The 26,395-nt window shown below is 40.3% G+C and overlaps 1 protein-coding gene across 10 annotated transcripts in view; it reads right to left on the reverse strand.

Moving 5' to 3' along the window:
• Positions 1–26,395, reverse strand: part of RBMS3 (RNA binding motif single stranded interacting protein 3) — a 640,734-nt gene that overhangs the window by 538,495 nt on the left and 75,844 nt on the right. For 3 of the 10 annotated variants that reach the window (XM_016198817.2, XM_016198814.2, XM_016198813.2), the window contains exon 1: positions 23,088–24,118. The exons of 3 other annotated variants lie outside the window; for them this stretch is intronic. In XM_016198817.2, coding sequence (XP_016054303.1) covers positions 23,088–23,162 — 75 coding nt within the window. In that variant the 5' untranslated portion in view covers positions 23,163–24,118. Of the gene's footprint in view, positions 1–23,087; positions 24,122–26,395 lie in introns of those variants that run through there. 4 more of the 10 variants (XM_087824903.1, XM_016198811.2, XM_016198819.2 and 1 more) reach the window with 4 other exon arrangements.

Below are 26,395 nucleotides of genomic sequence, written 5' to 3' on the forward strand. Positions count from 1 at the left end.
TGTGTACCATTGTGCCCACATATGTGTGTACCTCTGCTTCTTCATGGGCTTTTAGAACAACTGATGAATGCATCCTAGTCCATTGAGGTTCATATTCTTTTTTTAGAAAAAAATTTTTATTGTTGACACTATTGCAGATGTCCCCCATCACCCTTTTCCTTTGCCCACCTCTGCCCAGCGCCCTCCCCCAGCCCTCACCACACTATTATCTGTGTCCATGGGATATGCATATATGTTCTTTAGCTAATCCCTTCACCTTATTGAGGTTCATATTCTTTCTGTCCGCCCTGACTGCTGAGCTTTAGTGGACTCCAAACTCTGTATCTCCATACTTCTACTATTTTGTAACTTCCTTCAGGTGCTTCTGAAATGAAGAACAAAATTTCCCTAAACAATTCCTCTGAAAAACCACTTTACTTGGAAAGAGAATTTAGATAATTCAGCGCAGTTACCATCAACCCAATCCTGGTAGGATGGAAATTCAGTAACACCTTTAAGGATAAAAATGAACCTGCCATTTGGATTTCATGCTCAGGTAAACTGGTGGTGTCTCCTGAAACACTAGGAGGATCCCAAGCTGGAGCAGACATAGCTAGCAATTATCAACGTCTTCTTAGCCAAGAGAGGTGGGTGTATCTGAGGTAAGTAGATTCATTACTGTTATCAAAGACAAAGAAAGCATGATCCTGGCATATAATCTGGCACAGAATTTGGAAGAACAGAGCCAGATACAAAAATATGCCTGAAGGGCAGATGGGTATTTAACAAATATTTCTTGAGCACCCATTGTTCTAGGCTCTGGGGCTACAGCAGAGAATGAGATAGACCAGATTCCTGTTCTTATAGGGTTATATTCTAATAGGGTAGGCATTTAGTAAACAAATAAGAAAATAAACCAAAAAAAATTCAGCAATAGTAAGAGCTGTGTGCATTGTAGGGAGTTAAAATGTGGTGAGCAATGGAGCTTGACTGGAGGCTGCTTTTAAACTGAGTGGTCAGCAAAAGCATTTAAGCTGGGATCTAAAAGACAAGAAGAAACTATTTGTGCTGAGATTGGGTAGGGTGAGGAGGGGGATATGAATGGATGGCTGGATAGGAACATTGGCAGGATCTAGGACCTTACCATGAAACAGCACATAGCACAAGGAGGACAGTACTGCCAGATGGAATAAATGACTAGATAGCAAGCAGGGCCTAAGGGAGACGTATAGTTCTACAAAATTCAAGAGCCACATGGCTACCTAGAGGTGGTCCAGTGGGCAGTGAGGGGCACTGCCAGTACTTGTGATCAGTTCCCGCATCTCACACTTGGGTGGGTGATTTATTTCTGGGATCTTCCAAGAGTTGAGGCTAGAGCTGTAATAGCCTGCTGACATTAGGGAAGACTGGGACAGATCTTTGTCTGCAGGATTGTGTCCTCAGTGGATCCAACTTCAAAAAGTTGAAGAAGGCAGAGGCAGGGCTAAAAAGTAGTGAGTCCAGATATATTCTCTCAATGCTTTTAAGTCCATCTTTGCTTAGTCTTACCATCCATCCTAAACATCAGTTTAGTTTAGAATTACTTCTTAAGAATAACTACCAATACTCAAGTATGTACCAAGAACCATATATCAGGCAAGCTGCAGATATGATGCCTCATCCTTGCAACCAACTCTTACAAAGAGAAAACTGAAGCCCAAAATAATAGTAAATAATTAGAATGAAGTTTTTATGATCACTTTTTTTCTAGTATAACAGATAATACATAAAGCAAACAAATATTAAGAATTCCCTATGAAAATTTTTTTTCTAATGCCCTTTATAAATTAATGAGTATTTGAATGTATGTTTTCAAATGTATGAACCTAGGGCAATTAGGTCCAAAATTCCACTCAAACTTATTTGGTGCTCTGATGTATATTTTCCCTCTGATATGTTCTTAAGAATATGTTCATGTCAACAGGATTTATTCTTTGAGGTTTTTATCAAGAAGTGTCACCCTGGGCAAAGGTTAAAAACAGAAATTCAATGAAAGGGAAGTTCACTTTTAAAGTTAAACAAAACAGACGGGTTTTATAATGTAGATATGGACTTCTTAAATTAAACTAAAGAAGGGGCCTAGGGGTTACAGTTTGATGGTTTCTGGCTCTAGCATTAGCATCTGAACCCAGTGCCAAGAGTCACACTTCAGAGGATAACATCACAAAGGAGAAACACCCCACCAGGCTGTGGAATATTTCTGGACAGTGAACTTAGCCTTTTGAGTCATGTCAATTGCCAGGTTGAGGAGGTAGTCAGGTTCCAATGGAAGGTTATGGTCTCAACTTCACAGTGAAAGGTCTGACCCTGGTGGTTTCAAAGTTCCTTTCGGTTTTATAAATTTTTCTAGTTCTGTTTCCCAGTAAATGAACAAGTGAACAGCAGGTAAAGTTCTCAGGAAAGCAGGTGAGTCTCCATTCAGGCGTGGCTGTTGGCTGTTCAGGGGACCCACCATTTGGCTGCCTTGGTGGTCCAGCGTTATTCCCCTAGCTCTGCAGATTCATGAACTGAATTTTTCAGCACACACTGAGATGATCAGAATCCTGGAGACAGACTCAACCTGAGTCAATTCACACAAGACTAATGTATAAATAAGATGGCCAATTTATCAATAGACAACAGGTATCCTTATGGTCAATATGTTCATATTGTGTAGAAATGAAAACATAGGAAGTTTGCTAATAAAATGCAATTTGAAATAAAAAGGGTAATGGACAGACAAGAGGGATTATTTTCCCCCCATACCAGACTGAGGCATGACAAAGCATCCTAGTCACATAGCAGGGACCCCTTCTCTATGGGCAAGAATGTTTGATTTTCAGCATTCAAGGTTCCTTTTCCTTGGACAGGACAGCCCACATCTGATACATTCTTTCCTTAGCTAGCCTGATAAATCAGTGATTAAACTAGACATTCTTTGTGCCTAGAAAATATTGTTTGCTGGCATGTAGTAATAAAATCAGTTAATTTTAAGTTTCAGAAGGTAAATTCATTTTTCTTTTTTGCCAAGATCCTGGGGTCTTGAGGATAACTCACTGTGCTCCCCTTCAAGTCTCTTTCCAACCATATCATGAAAGTCTGAAGGCACCGAGGTCGAGAAGAGTAAACCACGAGAAAATTTTAATTATTTCAATTATAGCCAAGTAAAAATCTGGACAAATGGCTAAATAATAATCAGAAAGAGCCATCATCAATAAATTTCAACAGAGTACTTGGCGATGTAGTTGGATGTGTCTTTGTGAAAAGAGCCTCCATGGAAATGAAAACGGGCTTCCAAATCACGTTTCCTAGAAGAGTGTTATTCAACCTGCGGTTTGCAGACCAGCAGCAACATCACTTCAGAGATCATGAGAAATATTCCCTGGGCCCTACCCCAAACCTCCTGAGTCAGATTCTTCAAAAAAAAAAGCAAGCCAAAAATATATCAATGTCTTAGCAAGTTCTCCAGAGGATTCTTAAACGTGCTAAAGTTTGAAAACCAGTGCCCTAAACTACAACTTGAGAAAAAAAAAAAAATCCCACTGATAAATAATAAATTGGTCAGTCAAGCAAATAAAAAATAAATAAAAAGCAATCATTTCAACAAGCTCACCAGCAAACAAAACATCCACCTGTCTCATTCTTTCTAAATAAAACTTTTCAAAACTGGGTCCACAGAAAAGAACCATAGCAATAAAATAAAAGATTCATTGCAATAAAATAAAAGATTCATTGCAATAAAATAGGAAGTGAACGGCAGAGGACAACTGCCTGTAAGGGTGCAATTTAAACCTGGAAATGAAAATTTCAGACTTTAAGATGGGTTGAGTTTCTGCTAGTCAAGTTTCTAAACTCGGAGGTGTATCAGTCAAATACACTTGCTAGTAACAAATTCTTTATTTTCCCTTTTACCCTCATTCAAGGGCATTATTTCCATTGCTTTTCAGAGAGAGTGGACGGGAGGAGGGAGGAAGAGAGAGAGACACATGGACTGGTCGCCTCCCACAGGCCGAGCCTGCAGCCCAGGTACCTGCCCTGGGCCGGGATCCAACCCAGGAGCCTCATTCCCCAGGCGACGCTCTAACCACTGGGCAGAACCGCCCAGGGCAGCAAATCCTTTCCTTAGCACTTCAAAGAGCCTGATCCTGTTGAGGACGACCTCAGAGCGTAAGTAAAGAAACACTTGGGAGAAGGGGGAAGAATAAAGCTCTACTTGCCCCCACTCCACACTCATGGCTTTGTTCTCACATGAGACAATTTCATCCACACTCAGCACTCAGCTGTCACCTCCATGTGGATGGTGCCTAAAGCTTGGTTTTGCCCCTGGATTCAGATCTCGCTTCGGCTCTCTCTCCCACCTTGCTTAAACCACAGCTGCGACCCACTGTCACCTCAGAGCGGTCATGTTTAAAAAGGGGCCCTCATCCTGATGCTCAGATCGTTGGCAGGCGCCCGCGCCCAGCCCCGCTGTGGCCTTTCTCTGGCCCCTGATGTTTTGTGTTTTCCTACCGCTCGCCCAGGTTTAACGGGACTTCCTAAATGTTACCTTTCTGCTCCGCTGCATCTTGTAAAATACCAGTAATCAATGCAAGGTGCTCCTTTCTCCTGTATACTCTTCTCTCCCAATTAAACAACTTGTAATGGGTTTCTTCTACTAATTGCATCAAGATCCTTCACGTGTTTGCTTGCTTCCTCTTAATCTGTTAATATTATTTTTGGAAAGAACTTAATTTCCAGTGTTAATTGTTTGCAACGATCATCAATTCATACTCAAAAGCACTTAACAATGTCTATAATTTCAAAAACCCAAACAAAACCTCATCTATGTTTTTCTAGGAACCAACATGAATATAAGCATAAACACAAACACATACACATGTACAGATGTCCAAAGACAGATTGGGAACCATATTATAACACTGTTTTATAACTTTGTTTAACCTAATAATCTGTCACTTTTCCTAGTTAATATACCCATATTCATTGATTTCATGGCTACATAGCAGTTCTTTGTAAAGATATAACATCATTTATTTAATCTACTCCCTATTGATGGACCTTTAGATTGCTTACCGTCTTCTCTATTGAAAACACTGCTGTAATAAGCGCTCTTCTGCATACATACTTTAACCCCTTAACAGACATTTCTAGAATTGAACTTGCTATATAAAAAAGCACAGATATTTTCAAACTGAATACAAACCCTGACTATCTGCTAATATCCTCGAGACCATGAGCATTGTGTGGGACTGGCTATCTCCCTCTACCTCAGTCTACTCTAGTTGCTAGGAAATGTTTATATTTAAAATCCAGCAGATGAAAAATAATACCTCACTGTTATTTCTTTGATTACTGTTAGCTAGTGTTATTTCGACATTCTAAATTTTTATCCCTATTATTATTGGAGTGCTTTTTCCCTGTTTGTAGTAGAAGCATATTTTATATCTAGAGTTTTAAATCTTTGTAATGTTATGCTGGAAATCTTGTTTTAGAAGCGTGTTTATTTGGTTTTTATTTTACATTATAGGTGGGTTTTGCTAGATGAAAATTTATAAATATTCCTTTAGTCAAAATGTGGGAATTTCATAAAAGTAATAAAACATTTTAAATCTATCATTCCTTTTATTTATGGCTTATGCCTTTGGAATGAAGCTAAGAAAGCCACTCCCTGCACAAAGATTAAGCAATTATTCTTTTTTCTTTCCTAACCTCTTAAGGCCTTTCTGTATGGCTGCGCTCTGCCTCTCCACCTGTTCCCTCTCTGTCTGATTCTCTGTTCCAGCTGAGTCTGTCTTCTCACACTCCTGCTTCCCCATAATTCCAACCTCAGGCCTCTGTTATGTTTCTACTCTTCTTCCAGCAGGAACACCTTCCCATTGATCCCCAAATTAACCAATATGCCCAATTCCTTTTGCTGTCTCAAAAATGACCCAAGACTCTGTTCTTCCTTAAGGGCAACTCTTGCCCAAAGAGCCTTGTCCCTTCTCATCGCTTCAAGTCAATGTCACACAACTTAGCACTGAATTACTTTCCTTGTTCCATGTGTCATCTCTGCTTCCTCAAATAACTTAGCAACTTCTGAAGAGCAAAGATCACATTATAACCTCCCTGGTCTTGTCCAAACCGCCCCAGACAGTGCTGACCCAAGGGAGACCTCCATGAACATGCACTGATTGATACATTTCATTTCACTTTCTGAAATTCCAAGTTCCAAATCCCTTCTTGACAACTCCAAAATATGATATAAATTAGCACAGTCCTGGAATGAAAGGTATTATAATCCAATATTGCACAAACACCGAAAACTCTTATTTCCCAAAATGTCTTCCAACAAACACATACAAAGGTATGGGAAAGGGTACCTATTCTCAGGCACTTGTTTTCATGTTAAGTCAATGTTGGCCCAAGAGGAAACGTGAATAAGCGAGAAGAAAGCAAATGCACTACAGGAAATCATGCCTAACACCACGAGGAAATTTTGTTTTTATATTTCCCTAGTTTTATGTATCTTTGAAGTTGAAAGGGAAACGTTGTTTTGAAATTAAAAAGGTATAAAGAAAACTAGAAGAGAAACACAGATAGGTATGGACTAGGTTTCATTCAATTTTCCTGAAGATTATAAAATCACTTCAAGGATGTTCGGGGAGCGAAGCCATCAATTCTTCACTCAGTAGACACCAACTGGCACTATGTTCAAACCAACATTGTAGAAGCTGAGAGCCATACAAAGAGAATGGAGGTAAGGCTTGTTTTCTCGTGGGGCTAATGGCAGTTAACAAAGGAAGGAAAAATGCCTCAGTGTCCAAAGGGTATTTCAGAGAGTGTTATTAGAGTTCAGGATATGGAACAACCGCTTCTATGTAATAAACTGGTATTTATTAATCACCTACGATATGCTATGCAAGTACTGAGAATCACACTGCTTGAAGACCTTTGAGACAACCCTTGTGCTTTAAGGATGCGAAGCTTGGTGAGGGTAGCCTTTGGAGTTGGAAGATTAACAGAAAGGTAAAATTAAAGTTTAGCAATGCTACAAGTGAGCATGTTTGAAGGATATTTGAAAGCTCAATGTAAGCTGGAGAAAATGAACAATAATTAATTCCTTCATTCCCCAGTGAATAATCTGGAAAATTATCTAGTTAAAACCCAATACCACACTCAGAGCCAATGTTGGCCTTGCTCAAAACATTTTAACCATGAGGACTATCTCTAGGGAAGCAAGAGCTAACACTCAATACATTGGCTGCAAGGATGACACTCCTTACCTCTACTAAGTTAGTTACTTTAGGGGACAAAAGGCATCCTGGGAACTTAAATGAGGAAAGTGCAAGTACTATGAAATATAGCAATGTAAAAACCAGGCAATTTCCCAGTATATTCATCTCGGACTATAGGAAGAGAGGTCTATGGAATGCTGAGACAGACTTGTTTCCAATCAAAACAATAATTTAAAAAATCATGCAGGAGGTATAAGAAATATTGAAAGCAAAGCTCACTACCTGATTTCAGTCCAGCTGATTGCAGAGATGGATGCCAGAGAAACATAATGGGAGCTCAGAGAAATGTTTCAATGAATAGCATTGATCTAAGCTATCACAAGGATTGGTGCTCTATTATATTCATGTATCAAGTCAATTTCGGGCTTTTCAGTCACCCACTCCTTACCACTATCACTAATCACAATCTCTTGGAGTTGATGGTTCTTATTTATATTTTATCATCTTCATAATATGTTAATATATTGGCATTCTTTGTAGAACATTGAAACACATTACTACTAGACTCATATTGATTGTCAAGACACTGTTATAAAATAACTAAATATTCTTGGGATAGGAAGAAATGGCAGGAAAATGAAATACAAAAAGGTAAGGAAACCCTGAGGAAATGGTATTAAAGCAAGTTCTAGAATAAAAAAAATTGTGCCTCCGACAACTACTGTTAGCACACTCAGGGTCCTGTAACCTAACTAAAGTGCTGTTTTCATTTATGATCATTAAATTCCTTCTCCAGACTTTGTTAAAAATTATTCTACTTATAATAAAAATATGCAAAGTATAATATACTGCCGGTGTTTGAGCATGGGAAAAAATGGTGAGTATTCAGTTATGTAAATTGTCCCTGGTGTGTTGAACTGCTATCCCTACTCCCTACCCATCTCACACACATCAAAGTAAAAAACAAAAAGCATTCTTGAAGGGCCATCTTTAGGATAACTCCTTGAGCTTCCAAAGAAGTGCATGGAAGATGGCAATCAAACTTTGAAAGGTGCGATTAAGTTGTAAAAAATATAAATATATAAAAGAAAAGTAAGTGCTGTTAGAATTATGTGTCCTTGGTCTGACTTTTCTTATAAAAAGAACAAACTGTTTAGGCTTTATGATCCACAGTCTTCTAGACGGATCTTAGTTAGGAAGTATTTCTATATCTGCGCAGCACAACACCTCTGTAGGTAAACTTTTGTTTTATCTTTTCATTTCCATGTTTTGACTTTAATTAAAATTAATATGGGTAACGAGAAAAAAGATAAGCACAGAAGAGAAAAGAAGTAACGTTGGATTTCACCTGGGTTCATTTGATTTTACAGAGTCACTTTTCTCAGCTCAATTAATAGACCATGATATTATCCCTAGGGTCAGGTAGCACCAAACAAGTCCAACAATGAGGATTCTCACAAAATACAACTCTGGAGTATTACCAAGATAATCTAAAAAGAAAAATTCTAATGCCCAAACCCTTGGATAAAATATTTGATCTGTACAAAAATGCCTCAGTCGGCCCTGGCCGGTGTGGCTCAGTTGGTTGAGCATCTCCCCGTGCACTGGAAGGTCGCCGGCTCAATTCCCTGTCAGGTCATACGCTTGGGTTAGGAGCTTGATCCCCAGAAGGGGGTGTGCAGGAGACAGTCGATGTATGTTTCTCCCTCACATCGCTGTTTCTCTCTCTCCCCCTCTCTAAAGTCAATAAAAGCATTTGTTAAAAATGCCTCAGTGGGATTCCAATGAGTTAGGAAGATCCTGGCTGCCTGAAGCTGTCCTTGCCTGTTATTGCTCTTTCAACTTGGAATAGGAGATGACAGACAAAAGAAATCCACCTGGAACACAAGTGTATCCCACACGAAATGGGTGAGAAGCAATGAAATGGTAGCACCAGATCCCCTAGCATCTAATGGGATCCCAAAGATGGGTGTCACAAAGGAAATGAGATATTCCTGCTTCTGCCAAATGTGAGGGGCTCCCTTTCAACTCAGACCTCAATCAGGAAGTTCATTTTTCCACCAAAAGGAGCAGACTATTGTCCTTATTTCCAAAACACGAAGGGGTAAGCCAATCCTGCAGGGCACAACTCTTAGTTAGGAATCCAAGTATAGATGTCAATCCTTGGGTGCTAAGAAACTCATCAATGCATTTTTCTTCTTCTTTCCCCCTAATTTTTATTTTTTATTTTATTTCTTATTTATTTTTCTTTTTATTTATTTTTTTTTAAAGAAAGAAGGGGGGGAGAAACACCGATTGGTTGTCTCCCATATGTGCCCCAACCCGAGACCGAACCCGAAACCTACTTATTTTACCTGACAGAGAATTGAACCCACCACCTTTTGTATAAGGGCTGATGATCCAACCAACTGAGCTACACTGGCCAGGGCTCCTCAATGCACTTTTTAGCATTAAAAAGGAAAACAAACCAGCTTAGCATATCATTGACTAAATTTTCAATATTTAAATGAGTACTTTGTACATATAATGTAATATTATTTATAATGAAAAAACAATGGCCAAAAAAAAAAAAAAAAATCCATGTCCATCAATGGACAATCTTTGCAGAAAACATGTTTAAACATGGTAGAAACAATTACTCTGACAATAGAAAACAAAAATATATATGTCTAAAGAACTGGTGAGAATTCACAAAGTTTCCTTTTCATTGAAAAAAATGAGTAAAATAACTTATTCAATATGATCTCATATGCCATAGATTTGACTGTATATTTGCATGAGCATAAAAAATGCTACAGGACACATGATTCCATTATTAATGTTGGTATTTCATGAGAGTTCTTGACAGAATGATGTGGTATGCTCAAGAAAATTATTAATATTTTCATTATATATCTTGAGTTGTTTTTACTACATACAATCAGTATGAATTACTTTGCAATAGAAAAATTTACTAAATGCTGTGCAATTAAATACATAAACTATTTTCTACAAATGGCAATAAGAACTTTGATGCAAAAAGAGAACATAATAGAGAAAACAAAGGAAACATAAGGGAACAAAATGAAAGAAATCAGCACAACCTGGAAAAATCAAGAGGCACCCATATCAAAAGCACAGTTTGTCTTCTTAGCCATGACTGGGTTATTGTCTTCACACATTCCTTAGTGAGAAAGGCTTTGAGGTTTCCATCAGAATCCCATCTCGTATCATCGGTAATGACTTTAGGCATATCTTTATACCTGCTTAATTGTACAGGGAAACTGTATAGAATTTTCTTTCTGAAATAGAAATTGTGCCAGTCTTACCTGAACTTTGAGGTTGTCTTTTCAAAAATTTGAGTTAATAAAATCCATGTCAGTACTGCTGTGTCCTCACATGAGTAGATTATATATTACTGTGACACTCAAGATCTTGTCTTGAATAAGGAAAATAGAAAGGTGGGCCTAGCACTCAACCCATCTCCTAACTCCTTAAACTAAGTTCACCTCCTTATATGCCCAACTCTCTGCCAACCCAAGGAAGGAGCCACCTATACAAGCTGATATTCTTGGCAATTGCTCAGGAAGAGCCTCCAAAACATCACCACTACCATTTAGCCCTGACCTACTTGCTTACTCTCATCCCCAAGTTCCAAATACTAGCTACCTAGACCGTCTCTGAAGTCTCCGTCTGTCCCTCCCTGAGTTGGCATGGGTTCCTGAGCTCTTGCCAGCATCTTGGAATGCAGCACTGTGGCAGTTTTTCATTTCTGTTCTTTCCTTTTCTCCCCTTACTCTACTGCAGTTTCCAACTTGGCTCACCTTCTGTTATCATAGCATATCTCATTAGCTAGACATGTAACCCAACTCCAGCCAACACTCCTAGGGTACCTACCCCAGTAGCCCACTTATTTCACCAAGGGGTGGGGGAAGTTGAGACAGAGAGAGATTGCATCAATCTGTACCTATAAAGAAAGATAAACCAAATGACTTTTGGCATAAAGCATCACGGGGGTGAAGATGACCTTAAGCAACTCTGATTTAAAATCATTGACTCTAGCAACCGTGTAATACATGAGGTTCAGAGAGCAGGATAGATGAATGCATTTTGAAAACCTTTCATTACGCACTCAGTCTGCATCAGGCACTCTACTGGATACTGCAGGGCACTAAAAGATGAAGACTCTGTGGTCCTCAGGGGGTTCACAGAATAGCCCTGACACAAATGTGATCCTGATGAGTAAAGTATGTTCAAAGAGCCAAAAAATAAACATTACAACCCAGCTAAAGAAGAAAGTTGAAACCCAATCTCACTCTACCTTGAAAAGAAGTGGAAAAAATAAAAAGCAGTAACTAAAACATTAAGGGGGAAGCTAAAAGCTAAGAGAACAAAAAAGAGGAAGTGGAAGTTTAGGAGCTAAAGGCAAGGAGACAAAGAAATGAAATCCATAGGAGAGAACTTGAGGACAGGAGAAAGGGGGGAGGGCAAGAAGAAGGGGAGAGGAGCTGAGATACAGAAAGGAAAGAATTAGTTCCCCAGGAAGGACAACCTGGCAAAGGCAGGAGATGGAGAAGATGCAATGGAAACGCAGGGTGCGGGGTAGAAGGGGCCAATGGGGGGAAAAAGTGGACATCTGTAATTCTTTCAACAATAAATGTAAATTTAAAAAAAAAAAGCAAGGTCACTCCAACCATTCTAAATGAAATACAGATGGAGAGTAAAATGAACTTGACAAAGGTGGGCCGTGAGCAATAACAATAATAGCTTCCTTGGACCTCTATTGACTCAAACTCCTCCGTAACCATGCTGAAATCTAGACTCTCTTTCACCAGGTCCCACACTCTAGCATATGCGTGTGCTGCAGCTCCAAGGCGTCAATCACAACTGCACACACATCCTCAATGCAACTGCTCTGTGGATCCCTAGGCATATTAGTGGCCCTCGAGCATCGCTGCTGTCTGGTTAGTTCTTTGCATTGTGCAATTCTCATGCCACTACAGCTTTGCTGGTTTTATAACTTATGCCATTGCTTTTCCCTCTCAAAGCTGGATCCTTTCTACACAGAATATAGCTTCACTCATGATTATATTTTTGAACATACATGAGCTTTACGTGAACATTTCATGTACAGAAATTCCAAAACATGTTTAAAATTATCCAGGTCCTCCCTAAGAACTAGTGATGGGCAAACCAGAACATCAGGAGCAAGTGCCAGAGGTTACTAATTGCTCTGACATGTGACTAAACAAAACAAAGGCACTAACTTGTTCTCAAAAGCACTGATTTTTTTTTTTCCCACAAGACACCAAGAGCCTCAACTATATGACTCCTCCATATCAAGCTTTATATTGACAGTCTAGGTTTTCCCAGTGATGGTTCTTCAATTTGTGAACGATCTACTCTTTGCCAAACAGCTCTTAACCTTTGCCTTGGAAAGGAAAACAAAAAGCCAAATTCCAGAAATTTTTGAAAGTAGATTAAGACCTGATACCCTTAGCCTTACTTTTTTTTTTTTTCTAACTGCTCTTGGTTTTATCTTTCTGGGTGCTTCTCACAAATCACTTGTTAATTAAAATTGTAAAACTGTAATTTTTTATCTACCATGCTACTGACAGCCTCATCATTAAAAGGCTGGCGATCATTAGAATCTCTATAGTATAAACAATTATTGTGAAGTTATTTTGGGGAAAAATAGGATCAATCTATCAAGATTTCTTAAGGATGGTATGAAAAATAAACAGGAAAAAAGAGTAGATATCTAACTTGCATAATATGTTATCAATATATTTGCGATCGTGGAAGGCTACTACACTTTTGAAAGAAAGTGAAAATTATTAGTCACCCCTATTTGGTGATTCCAATTACCAGGAAAAAATCATATTAGAACTGGAAAGGACAGGTGTATTTCTCCTTAAGATCACTTTGCTCCTCCATACTTCTCTGTGGTCATTTAGCCTTTGAGAAAATCAGAACCACTTAAATCATCCTTAAGGTTCCCAGAAGTGTGTATGTGTGTGAGTGTGTGTGTATGTTTTATGTAGGAGAGAGATAAGTCAAAGCTGACTCACAGAATCTGCTGATGAAATTCAGCGATAACCGGCTAGAGAAATGGAGTAATTAGATGGAGAATCAAAGTATCGGGTGATTATGAGAACCCTCCCTCTAAGATGGGGGGAGGAGTGGATTTTCAGGTATGAGCATATGCATGGCACTACAGTCAGATAAAACTCCTTCATTAAGGTAGGAGGAGATGGCCGTGCTTCGGGCCTGGGATCCTGATTTCTCTTGAATGACTGGAATAGCACTGAAAATGAAGAAAGCCATCATGCTTGGCTTAGGGCTGGAAAAGTAGCATCTTCAAGATGCTGAGCATCTTCAAGCCCTCCTGAGAGTAACAGTGGGTCTGGTCCAAGTGTGTATACAGTTAAGAGGCACCAAGATTCTGAAAGGCTGAGCCCTGGATACCAAGAGAAGTTATCCCAGGTGAAGAGCCATGGACACTGAGGATCGGAAAGAGGTAGCAGTTTTAGTACATGTAATAATCCCATGACCCCACTTAGAGAGAGAAGAATTTAGGATTATGCCATAAAATAAATATTGTGCCATTGAGTTGCCTCCTGCTTGTACCCCTAAGCTGGGAGCCCAGGGAAACACCTGTTACATTCAACCTCTTTTTCTTTCCAATTGGTAAACAATTCCAACAGTTGCACAATGAAAAAATTCTGTGAACCTGGCACCCAGATCGGGAACTGTCAGTTGCTTTCCCTGCCAAAGGTCAATCCAATGTGTCTGCTTTTGACATAGTTTAGCCAAAGAATGTTAATGACATTTTCCGATACGCTCTGCTGTTCTACCACGTGCTCCGCCCCGGAAATTTGGGATTACTAAAATACAGAGATATCTGGAGTGCCAAATGGCCACAGTAGGTAGAGAGATGGCCAGCTTTTTCAGCTCTCTGACTGCTTTAGGAACCCAGCAAACCACAGACACAGGAGAGATGAGAAAAATATGTTGCCTCCAAACAAAAATGAAAACTGTGAAATAAGTTAATAAACATTTCTTTGCTTATCTACAGAACATAATGCATTGCCAACTTAACTCAATGTTTTACTCAGTTCTCTGATAACCTTTCTTTGTACCTCAAGGGGATCTGTAGATTATATTTTTTTTCACTTTGCAAGAACACACACACACATGCAAGATGATGGCCCCAAACTTACAGGCACAAATAAATGAATTTACTCGCACTCAGAGTTTTAGCAGCAAAATGATAAAAACTCTTTCAATACTTTATTGCCAAAAAAAATTTAAATTGATGTGTGGAATGTGAGTGCACTTCAATAGGCTTGTTGGAATGTGGGATGTGGGCCTCTAAGAGTATCCACAAAATATGGAGGTTTTACAATGACCCTTCACTTCTCCCGTTGTTAAAGGAAGTCACTAAGCATGGAAAAAATTCTTCGATGTTCATTGACCTACTTCCTCTGACTTCTTTCTTGGCCTTTTTTAGCTTATCAACAAAGTTAAATACAAGAACAACAAGAAGCCATCCCATCGCTAACATGAAGTCAAGTTGTCCTAACAGTTAAATAATAAAGTTTAAAGGCATTGGTTAACTTTTTGGAATAAGTTGAGGGGAAGAAAATCAAAATTTTATTGTTTTCAGAATTCCCTGCCTTCCTTAGATTAAAACACAACATCCTTATGTCCAAAAGTGCAGTGTGAATTGGTGTGCACGGCAAAGTACTACAGACCTAAGGGACGAAACCCAAGAGCAAGGTTAATCCAGGAGCTGTTACAACCCTACAAGGCACTAGCATCAAGTTGGGGAAGAAAAAAAAAGTGTTATTCTCACCTCTCAAGAAAAAAATTAAACATAACGCATCATTTGGTTCTTTGTGTGTGTGTGTGTTATCCTGAAAAACAGTCTCTGAAATTTTATTCCAAGCTTTGCTTTATACACACTTCTTCTACTCAAAAGTATTTGGGAGTTTAAAAGTATATTTGCTCAAATTATAAGCTACCTTACCTTTAAGTTATTTTCAAGGTGCTACCATCCAACTTGAGTGAATGATAAGTTTTAAAAGGGGCAACATGAAAGTTTACAGACATCAATAAAAGCTTCAGATATAACTTGCCTACATAAGAAAAGCTTTTAAGGTATCCTAACCAGTTCCAGAAAACCAGATAGTTAGCATTCGTTTTCCATTTTCCTTTCCATTAAATTGTCATCAATCAGCAATTTAACTAAGATAAATAGACTAGATATGAGATAAAAATAGGAAGACTTTTCAAAAATCCTCATTCAACTCTAGGCATGACCCATATTCATCTTGAAAACTATCAGCTAAGGTGATAACCAAAAGATCATCTGCTTCTAGCATATTGAGTGCCGTATATACAAATTTCTTAACCCTACAATATAACGATAGGAAAGTTAATTCTAAAACAAATTAAAAATCGGTTCCTGAAATGATTACTACCAATATTTAGAATATCATAAGATTTCTTTTTCTTCTATTACACTTTAATTTTTACACAACAGGCAAAGATATTGTCATGGTTGCCTTGACTATGTATGTAATCTAGTCTATTTTTTCCTATTTGTTTATCATTCATAAAAGCTAAATTCAGGATTCCATTTACTTTCATTAATTCAGCTAACATGGGCTTTGGGAGGGGAGGGGGAACCAGAAGGGTACCTAGCAAGAAAAAGAGGAAAAGATAATGCTCTTATTTATATGTCCTGGAGAAGTTAGTATTTCCCTCCTACAATACCACATACTATGGTTACTGTAGTATTTCTGCCCCATGCTTTAAAGGCTATTAAAAAGAAACTCAGGAATTTGAGGGGTTTGCAAACTCCAGTCAAATGGTATTTCATCTATCAATTGTTATTTCCATATGTACACTAGCTCCCAGATTCATTCATGAAACTAGAGTTGTCAGGATCTTAGTGAGGCAATCCTCTTTCCTTCATTACCTCAACCGGTTTAGCCAAATATATGTATGTTCAGCTCTTCTACCACCTGTAGAGAGAAAGTTAAGTGAGGAAAAGTAAGCATCACATTGCCACTATCAATTTTTTGGTAGGTCCTAATTTTACCCACTGTAAGGAGGAAACTTACCACCACAACAAGGCCGGCGATGATAGTGATTAACTGATGCCTGTCACTGTCCCGCCCCTGGGAACTGTCCTCCACCCACTCCCAGGTGATGGATGTGTTTCTCTCCCTGCGCTGGATTTAGATGTGGGGAAGGATGCGGACTGTTAAATTTGTCAAATCACCAGAGTCTACAAAGCAGCATTTGATCTGCTCTATGGAAAGCACCGGGGACCCAAACAAAAAACTCATCAGTGGGACAGAACGGAGGTCATCTCCCCATACCACCAATATATCAAAGGAGGCCCATCTATCTCAAAGTGAGAGTCACAAATGCTCAGCCTGGAAGACAGCTTAGGGAACCTGACCTAGAAACCAATTCATTGACACACAAATCAGAGAATTTCCCCAAAGTAAAACAGAATCCATGTCTTATCATTTATTATCCACACTCTTGATATTTGATGTCTATTAGAGATTGATGTTCTGAATTACAAAACTTATCCAGGTATCTGATTCCATATGGTATGCATTTCCTGACTAATAAATCTACATGGAAAAAAAACACCAATTTTAAATGTGAATGAATTCTCTGCCAATATCAACTTGAAAAAGAAAAATTTAAAACGCAAACAATCCAACTTATCTCTCTCTACCCTTCTTTTTTTCCTCTTTAAAACTGTGTTTTTAGTGTCTGAAATCTGAAAACCAATAGCCAACTCCATAGGCTTTTTCAAGACACTGAAAACAATGACTTAATAAATTTGTATTAGTATTTGTAGTCCTGTAGATTTATAGTCTCTAAAAATCTAAAGATCATAGTTTTTACGAACAAATATTATTTTAAGAAACTATAGCTAAACCATCCCATATGAAATAGAGACCTCTTTACTACAGCATTGCTGCCAATGAAATAGAAGCAAAAGTTGTGTCTCCTTGTGTAACTACGTAATTTTTTAACACTGGCAAAGGGAAGAGCAATATTCTTACAAAACTGATAATCGTATTTTCAAACATGTTCAAAAAGAATCATACTGCTGCTTATTTTGCTCTAAGTTGCTGATTTTGATTATTTAGCAACTTTTGATTAGGGCTACATGGCCTGAAGTTCTTCTTTTATAATAGTTCCACAGAAAGTAGCAAAAAAAAAAAAAAAAAAGAGAGAGAGAGAGAAGAAAACCATTTATTATTTCAAAACAGAATTGGGAAATTCACTTTTGCTCTCTGAATGTGTGCTCCACTGGAATAATTCCGATCTTGCCATATGCACTGGTTTCAGACCCATTCAGTAACTACGTCTTTTCTAATTAAATGGTACTCCATATTTAAAATAAAAATTGGTATTGCATTTCTGTTTTCATTTTAAGGAAGTATATTTTTAATCATACCCAAAATGGTTCAGCATTTTTCCAACTACTGAACAAAAGAGCAACATATATCCTCACCAACATATGAATATATTTTTGTTCTTGGTCTCCCTTCAGGTCCATCTGCACTCTTGCTGTGCAACAGCTATAGTATAAAAATGTCTATTCTCACATGCTTTTGATATTACACTATTTAATCACATACAGCTGTGGCTTATGAGACTGTTACAAAACACGATTTTAATGTAGTACTCGAAGCCAATTTTGGATAAACATCAACCATGTACTCCGAATAAGAAGTCCAACACTAAAAAGATTTTCTTTTAAAGGAAAAAGACTGGTTTTCTTAAAATGTGGCGTGGCATAATTGTGACGGAGCTCTCTCTCTGCCAAAAAGACTGATAATGTCAGAAAGAATTGTGTAAAATCATATTAGTGCAAAAATGAAGCATGCCAGAATTCCTGGAGCCAGAAAGACCTGGGATGAACTTAAGGCTCTATCTCCCCTTCTCTTGCCTCGTTCCCTGCAAACCTCCCCAGTCTCCACCCCTTCAAAGAGATTTCATTACTTTATGGAAATAATTTCGAGTTATAATTCTGTTACTCTTTTTCCAAATGGGGAGAAAGTGAAAGAAAAATGCGTTAGAAAGATACTGGAAAGGGAAATGAAATCTACATGGTGTTTCCCTTAAGTTGGAAATTATCCGGGAGGGGAAAAGCCCATGAACTTTTTACATTTCTACTCCTTTTAAGTAGGCACTAAACTTAGTGTTGTGAAAACAATGACCACATTACAGAAGAGATAAGACAGTCCCAATGATAATAAAGATTTGGGGGGAAAGAAGGAAGAAAAACAGCTCCAGAGGAAGGGTGGCCCCTCGTTTCTATCTTCCTCTCCTTAAAAACAATTAAAACTGTACACGTCCTAAAATGAGACGACCAGGGTTTATCATCGCTGCATGCTATCATATTACACCCCCGAAGCGAGAGACATATTTGGAGTTGTACCTAAAATCTCAATTGCTGAAAGGTTTTTTCGAAAACCAGTTTTGTATGTTTCAGCCTTTGAAAGGAGCCCAGAACTTGGACGTTTTCAAGGCTGTTTGAAAACTGGCAAGTTCCCAACTCTGGCTATCAATGCAAATCTGGGCAGGAAGTACTAAGGAAACTCTAACCTCATTCCCTCCCTCGGCAAGATTTTCTACATTTTCATGTGCAAGAAGCGCGTGAGGGGTTGTTTTGTTTTTGAAGGACCTGCACGTTGACATCTTTAAGAACAGCCCTCGCCCCCAGGAGCCTCTCTTTCTTCGCAGCCCCTCAGCCCTTGTGTTCTCAAGTGCTTGCTCTTCCTATGGCACAATCTGCTCTTTCTATGGCACAACCCGCTCTTTCTATGGCACAACCGTGGGGCTCCAGCTCGACTTTTAGAGAGGGCGGCAGTGCAGGCTGCCGAGGGCTGCAAGGTCAGCCTGGGATCTGCGTGCAGCTGATGAATTACCCCTTACACCTGACCCCGGCTTCACGCCAGGCTCGGAACACGATCCCGAGTGTCACCCACCAGAGAAACCCTGCCGGGGTCCTGCAGTCTGAGCCCTTTGCTCCAAGACCTTCCGGGGAAGCAGATGGAGCAGCGGTAGGCTGATGGAAGAGCAACGTGATTAGAAACTGTGTCCCGGATTGGTAGGGACACAGTGAGCTGGGAAGAGTGTGGAAAAGGGAGAGAGGCACGCTTGCTGAGTGTGTGTGTGCAAATTTTAAAGTTTCATGAGGACGACTGAAGTTCTCCAAAAATCGCATACATAGGAGAGATACATCTATTTCTCATCTGCAAAATATCAATTCTCCAGGCTGTGACCATGTTTTACTCTCTTTAGCTTTTCTAGTGTAACTAGTTTGTTTTTCCAAGAGCCACCCTCCTTGTTCCCCTGCCACACACAAAAAATACCTCCAATTCAGACTGAGTTTCACTCTGGATCTCAAAACGCAATAGCAACAGGTCGGTTGCTTTGAATGGGCTGTGACAAAATTCTTGAGATATATTAGGTTACAACTCAATCAAACATCATTATGTAAATTATCACTTAGCTAATGAACAGTTTTTTCGGTCCCCTTTCTCTAAAATCTGCTGATTATTCTGGGTGGATTCCCAACAGCAAATTTCTTTTGATGAAACTCATGCTTTTTAATCCAGTTATGTCTCTTATTTAAATATTATGACATGTCACCAAGATTTCTTCATTCCTCCTTAATCAAAAGCAATATTCTTTTTCGAAATTGCTCCTCTTGGTAGGAAAAACAAAATGATCAAAAAGAAAATTAACAAATGACAACTTTTAATATGAGGTCTGGGAGAGAAAGCATACCATAACAATATTGCTACAAGGCATAGCTACAAGTAGGCCACTGGGTTTTCATTTTATTTAACTTACAGGTAAGTTTTTCTAATAAAGCATTTTAAGCATCTGGAAAATTACTCAAAGGGACAAAAACATAAATATCTTATTTCTATTTTTAAAAAAGTTTAAGCAACAAAGTTAAAGGACGGGTTTTAATATAATGGAAAATAAGGGAAGCAGCAAAGGCAGGAAAATGTCACACTTTTTTAAAAACTTTAATTACATTTGAGGAAATGGAAAAGATTTGCATTTATTTAAAAAGTCCATTATCATTTTGTTTTATCACAGGCAAATAGAAACCGTATCTAACACACACACATATTTAAGTAAAAAGAGAAGGCTCAGCACTTTTGCATTTTCTGAATGAATACAATAAACATTTCAGTTCTTTAAAATCCCATGAAGATTTTTCCACCCAAAATGAATGTCAACGAGTAGCTTTTGTGGGTTAGTGAAAAACACCTGAACTTAGAGAATAGCTGAAGGCATGATATTGCCGGAGTATGATCTTTGTTATCAGCCATAGAATTCTATCAACCATGAGTATTCCTCATATATCAGCATCATGTTCAACAGCTATGATTTCAAAATAGGATTATAATTACAAGCCAAGTTAGTGGACTTTATGAATCCCACCTAGACGTATAAATAAATATAAGCAGTGGGTAAGTCCTTCAAAATTATTAGAGGTTATATTTTGAGATATAAGTGTGAAAAGGGCAAAAACTGACACTGAAATAACCCAGGGGTTTTCATGCTATACTGGGGCATGAAGAGTACTTTTTTTATATAGCATCCATGCTGTCAGAAAGTCTCCACCTTTTAAAATACAATTGCACATTGACACTTCCTCCCAGTCCTTGTGTGACCAAGTTTCAAAACAGGGCACGTTTTCACATCTTCAGCTTCCAGGGATGTTATTAATGCCTGTCATTTCAGAGCCGCTGTAACAATATTCGACAATTTCACAGCACTGTCGAAATTTCACAACATAATAATCAATATGAACTACCATGATCGCCAAAGTCGCTGATCTTATATTCCCTACCACCCTGATCTGATTACCCCAATATCAGCTTAGGTCGCCTAATGGATCTAACTTCTTTAAAAATGTTCCAGAAGTTGATGGCTTTGACTAGCTTGAAAGTAACAAGATCCAGATGCCGCCTGTCTACACAACACTAAACTACATAGGACCCCAAAACAGCTCTCCTCTCTCCCCTCATCACTCCACTTTCCCCTTTAGCCCAATCTCACACACACACACACACACACACACACGCACACACGCACACACACACACACACTTTCCACCAGGGTGGCTCATCCAGCACCCTGTGTCTTTAATATAATGCGCATGACATTATTTCCTGCTGGTAATAGGTTAAAAGAAATCTCATGCAGAAAAGCAATTATTCCATTCATTTCCATCTAAAGTTTCTTTTCTGAATACACTTCACAGTAGAAAACAAGGACCCAAAAGAGAGCGTGATTTTTGAAACATTTGGAAAAATTTAGCCAAATGAGTAAAAGGGATGGAATGTCCAATATTTTTTTCATGCAACCCCTTGAGTTTGTTGTTTTTGTTTCTTTGGGGGATGAGAAATGACTACAAATTTCCCCTTTTCAGCTTGTCCTTGCTTTGCCATTTCCTCAAGGAAGGCAGGCACCATTCTCCTCCCAATCCCCAAAGAGTTAAAACTCAAGGCACTGGAGCAGAAGGGCTGGTCTATTTAAGCAGCAGCAGCACAAACTAAATGCTCACAAAGGCAAAAAGCAATGTGAGTCGACCTTGGAGGGGCAGGGCGAATCACAGCGCGCTGGGAACAGAAGGGAAAAAGGCAACAATCTTTAATATAATATTGAAAGTCTGCTGCCTGGTCTGGCTCACAAACAGGCATTGTTTGATGAGACAGAATAAATGAGAGATAACTACAGCATGAATTACCAAAGCTTAATCGCATCAAGGAGCCCTGGTGACAGCAGAGATCACTCAGGCATGCCTAGTTCACTCTCGGCATATTTATCCACGAAGAAGACTGTGGAGTCTGGCTAATGCAATACAAAATAATATCATCGGTAAAGAAATATAATCCGTGCATTCAAGGTGGGAACTCTACCAACATTTTTCTCCCCCAAAATCAAGTTCAATCTAATTGACAAATTGGAGCCGTGATATCACACCTGAGAGTCCTTCATGTGTGAACTGCAGGGTAAAGTTCATGGTTGGCACTGCCCATTGCTTAGCTACGTGGGCTTCCCACTGGCCCCCTAATGAGCACACGCATAAACCCTGAAGTATTTAACCAATTCGCGTCCAATTACCATCAGTTACATTTCATCCCATTTCAAGACCCAGGCCTTCTGATCGAAGCCGACACAGACAAACAGAGCTTCTAAAAGTCAAGAACATCTATGGAAAAGCTCCACAGTTCAGTCTGTAGCATCCTGATCACCCTCCATATGAAACAAAATGTTAGGCAAGTAAAAAAACATATATATACACCCCAACAAACTCCAAGAGACTTTAGTTCACTGTCTTACACCTTCCACACCCTTCTTTTATCCTATACTCAGAGATTAAAAGTTTGAGTTACCCCCACCCTGGGGTGTCCTATCCAGTGGGAAAAACCCTCTTAAGAGTGGCAAACAAAGAACAGCTCACCAGAAAAGCCCCTGAAATTTTATTCTTGTGCCTGATAATCACTGTTAGGATCTCCTTTTTCTAACAACCCTGCCCATCTGCAAAGGACTTTACAGATACCAGGCACATTTACGCTGCCAAATAACAACAAAAGAACTCAGGTGAAACTATTATCTCTCCTTAAAGAGCAAGCCACAATTCCAGGCTTGCTTTCTTCTATGTTCTCCGCTGCCTTAATAACTCCGCTGGTATGTTACTAATTTCCAAGAAGCAGGAAGAGGTGATGGGGGGGTTAAATAATAATTCACATGCCTGTCTGCTTCCCATCCCAAGTGCAGAAGGACACCGCACTGACTGCCAGCCTGGGGCGCGAGCCATACCTTGGTTTGGAGATAATGAGGATAGTAGTAAGTGTACTGGGGGTACATTTGTGGCTGATCCAGGCGTTTGCCCATGTAGCTGGAATCTTTATCTCCGAGGCAGGGAACTGGATGACAGGGTATAGTGCCCCAGGCCGAGCTTCCTCTTAAACCACTATTCCTGACAGTCCCGATGACTGATGAGGCTTCCGAGATTCCTCGCCTTCCACCACTCGCTAGTTCCAACCCAGCAAGAATATAAAAAAAAAACACACCAAAAAACAAAAACAAGAACAAAACAAAACCAAAAAACCACCAACAAAAACTAGGAGACGGGGATCGGTAGGAAAAATAAAAGCGCACACACAGCTTCCCCAGGTCTCGTCTGCCTTCTCCCAGCCGCCGGGGTCCACTCGGGATGAGGCAGTTTGTTCTGTACCAGGCTGTCTGTAGTGATGTCAATTGCCAGCGTTTGTAAAGGGGAAAGAAAAAAAAAAAAAATCAAAGTCCTTTCAGCATAACTCCCGAATCCTTGCAGATCAGCTTCCTGTCTTCTGTGTGTCTCTTTCTTCACCTTAAAGAAAAAAGCAAATAAAAAGAAAGAAAGAGGAAGCTGGGGGGGGGGGGGAGAAAACGGGGGAGAAAAAGAAACAGAAAGGGGAAAAGAAAAAGGAAGGAAAAAAAAAAAAAAAAAACCTTGCACAGCTTAGTTGCTGCTGTCTCCCTCCCAGAGTGACATGGTGATCGGGGCTCGTCCTGTCCTTTCATTCACTTCCCCTCCTTCCAGCCGGTGGGTGGAACCGAGGGAGCCTCTCCAGGGAGCGACGTACGCAGTCCAGAAGGCTGCAGTATTTCCTCCAAGAAGGAAAAAAAAAAAGGGCTGCTTCAGCCCCTGCTGCTGCAAGCAAAGTTCCGATTCCCTCTGCTGGCTAGCTGGGAGAGCAGAGCGGGTTTTCGCAGCCAGGCTGCTGCCGCTGGGACGGAACCGCGGGACCCGGCCGCGGGCGGTGGGTCCTTTCTTATCCTTCTGTCCATCTGCTCCGCGCGGGGGCTGCCTTCTTTCCTTTTCGGGCCAAGTTGAAAAGGTAAGCGGCTCAGCGAAACAAAACGGGGAGGACCACGGGCGGGAGGGAGGCGAGGCCAAGGGAGGAAGGGAGAGAAAGGGGGGGAAAAAAAACCAAGGCAGAGGGACTAACCTAGCTGGTTACAATGCAAAAAAGTGTGCCCCCGAGGCTCTCCAAACCTGCGAAGGCGCTGAAGCCCGACGAACCCAAGGCAGGGCTTAGAAACTAACGTTTTACTTCTCGGAGGACTCGGAAGATGCTAAGTGTTGAGGGAATTCTGAGTGGACACAGGACCACGGTTAACAAGCCGCGCACCCCAGATCGCAGTGGCCAACTTATCGCAGCGGGAAGAAGCCTTCTCATCACGGCCAGTTTGGAAATACCAAAAGAGATGTTCCCTCAGGTGTGTGAACTTCTTCCTAAATAAAAAAAACACTGCTTCTCTCATTGTCTGTCTCTTTATAATTATTTTGATCATGGATGCTCTACTTGCTTTATGGATATCACACACACACACGCACAGAAAGAACAAAAAATCATAATTACTTGGCAGAGTTTTCCCCCACCAATAGTAAGTGATAGTCTGACATGTCGATCAGCTGCTGCATTATAATACAAATTGTTTCCGAGAAAATATATTTCCTTAAAGGGTCTCTTTTCAAGGCTGGCGTGGCTAAAATTAGCCCAGCCAGCTGTGTTTTGCTGCGAGAGCTCACGCATGCCCAAAGCGCGGGCAGGCCGGCGCTGAGCTGCTCTAGAGTTTGTCAAGTCGGCTCTGCTCCCCCAGCCCAGAGGCGCCTTTCCAGAGACACAGCCCCCGGTGCAAATCCAGCTTGCTGGTCAAGAACAGAGCTCGGGCCCCGTGCACAATATCGTGCTCATCCCTGCACAAGCCCTGCCACCCCTGAGGCCATCAGCCTCCGCTCGGGGATGTTTTTGGAAGCTGTGTGAGTGCCTGCGTGCCCCTTGGAAAAAGAGAATGGTGGTGAGTAAATAGTTTTACGTTTGCCTTTTGACAAGAACAACAGAAGGAAGGAAGGAGAGAGGGTGGGAGGGTAGGAGTTAGGAGTCCTGAGAGCCCTGTAATTGAGGAAATTAAATCAACTCGGTTGATGTTTAGATGTGTTATTCTGGGCCTCAGGTGTCCCATCTGGAAAATGGAGATACTGCCAACTAAACTGGCTGAAGGTGGTACACTGATAAGGTACTAAATAAAAATCCCTTTGATTTAAAGGTTCTTCGGGGGCACCTCCTTGCTCGGACCAAGAGAATCCTGACTCCTGGAATAGTTTTCAAGACCCTTGCAAACCCAACTTCCTTCTCCAGACTCAGAGAGTAAAATCTTCCCCTTACCTTCTCCACCTGAGTCATGCTGAACTGCTTTTAGGACCCGAAGGTGCTCTCTCAGGGCCCCCTGTCACTCCCTCTGCCCAGAGTGTTCTCCCAAACCCACCTCCACTGTCCCTTTACCCTTCAGGCCATCCTTTAGGTCTCAGCGTGGAGATCAGTCCCTCACAGTAGCTTACACTGAACCCTTGCTTCCCCACTGCACCTTATATTTGCCCTAATATTGTGCTTATCCTGTGTAACTGCCTGTGAATTGCATGATGCTTCTATGAAGCTCATGAAGCAGGAGGAGTTCCCATCACTCTGGTTCACCTTCATGGTTCCAAAACAGGTGTGGTGTCTGCCATAAGGGGGATACTCTGTAAATGTTTGATGAGTGAGACGCCTTAAACATGATCATCTCACACCACTCATATCTTTTTCTAGTCCAGGTCAGTACATTTCTGGGTGTGGGGTGGGTGGTGACCCACCATTCAGGACAAGGCTCTTCCCTCCTAAAGAGAGTATTCTAGGGGAAAGATAAAGGGATAAGCGAGGTAAGTAGGTGATATAAGACCAGGTGGCCTTTAGTGCTGCTGCAAAATATAAAACTAGTAAGAATCACAGGGATTCCACCTTAAATAGGATAGTCAGAAATGCTCTCCAAGGAGGAGCTCTGGGGTTAAAGGAAGGGTGTAAACTATGCCCTGGGTATTACATACTCTTAAGAATACACATTGTGAAAGTCTTGGCTCCCACCCAAACTGCCTTGGTTCCCCTCGTGCCTCTGATGTGTCAGCATGCCCCCATTTATTTCCATCCATCCAATGGCACTACCCACTTCCTATAGTTACTATGAGAATTCGCCCGCTAAACATGATGTATTTATAATACCATGGAACATATTTAATCTGCTCAAAAAATATCAGCTTGCATCTG

The sequence above is a fragment of the Miniopterus natalensis genome, chromosome 15, assembly GCF_054644295.1.
Source record: "Miniopterus natalensis isolate mMinNat1 chromosome 15, mMinNat1.hap1, whole genome shotgun sequence".
NCBI classification, from domain to species: domain Eukaryota; kingdom Metazoa; phylum Chordata; class Mammalia; order Chiroptera; family Miniopteridae; genus Miniopterus; species Miniopterus natalensis.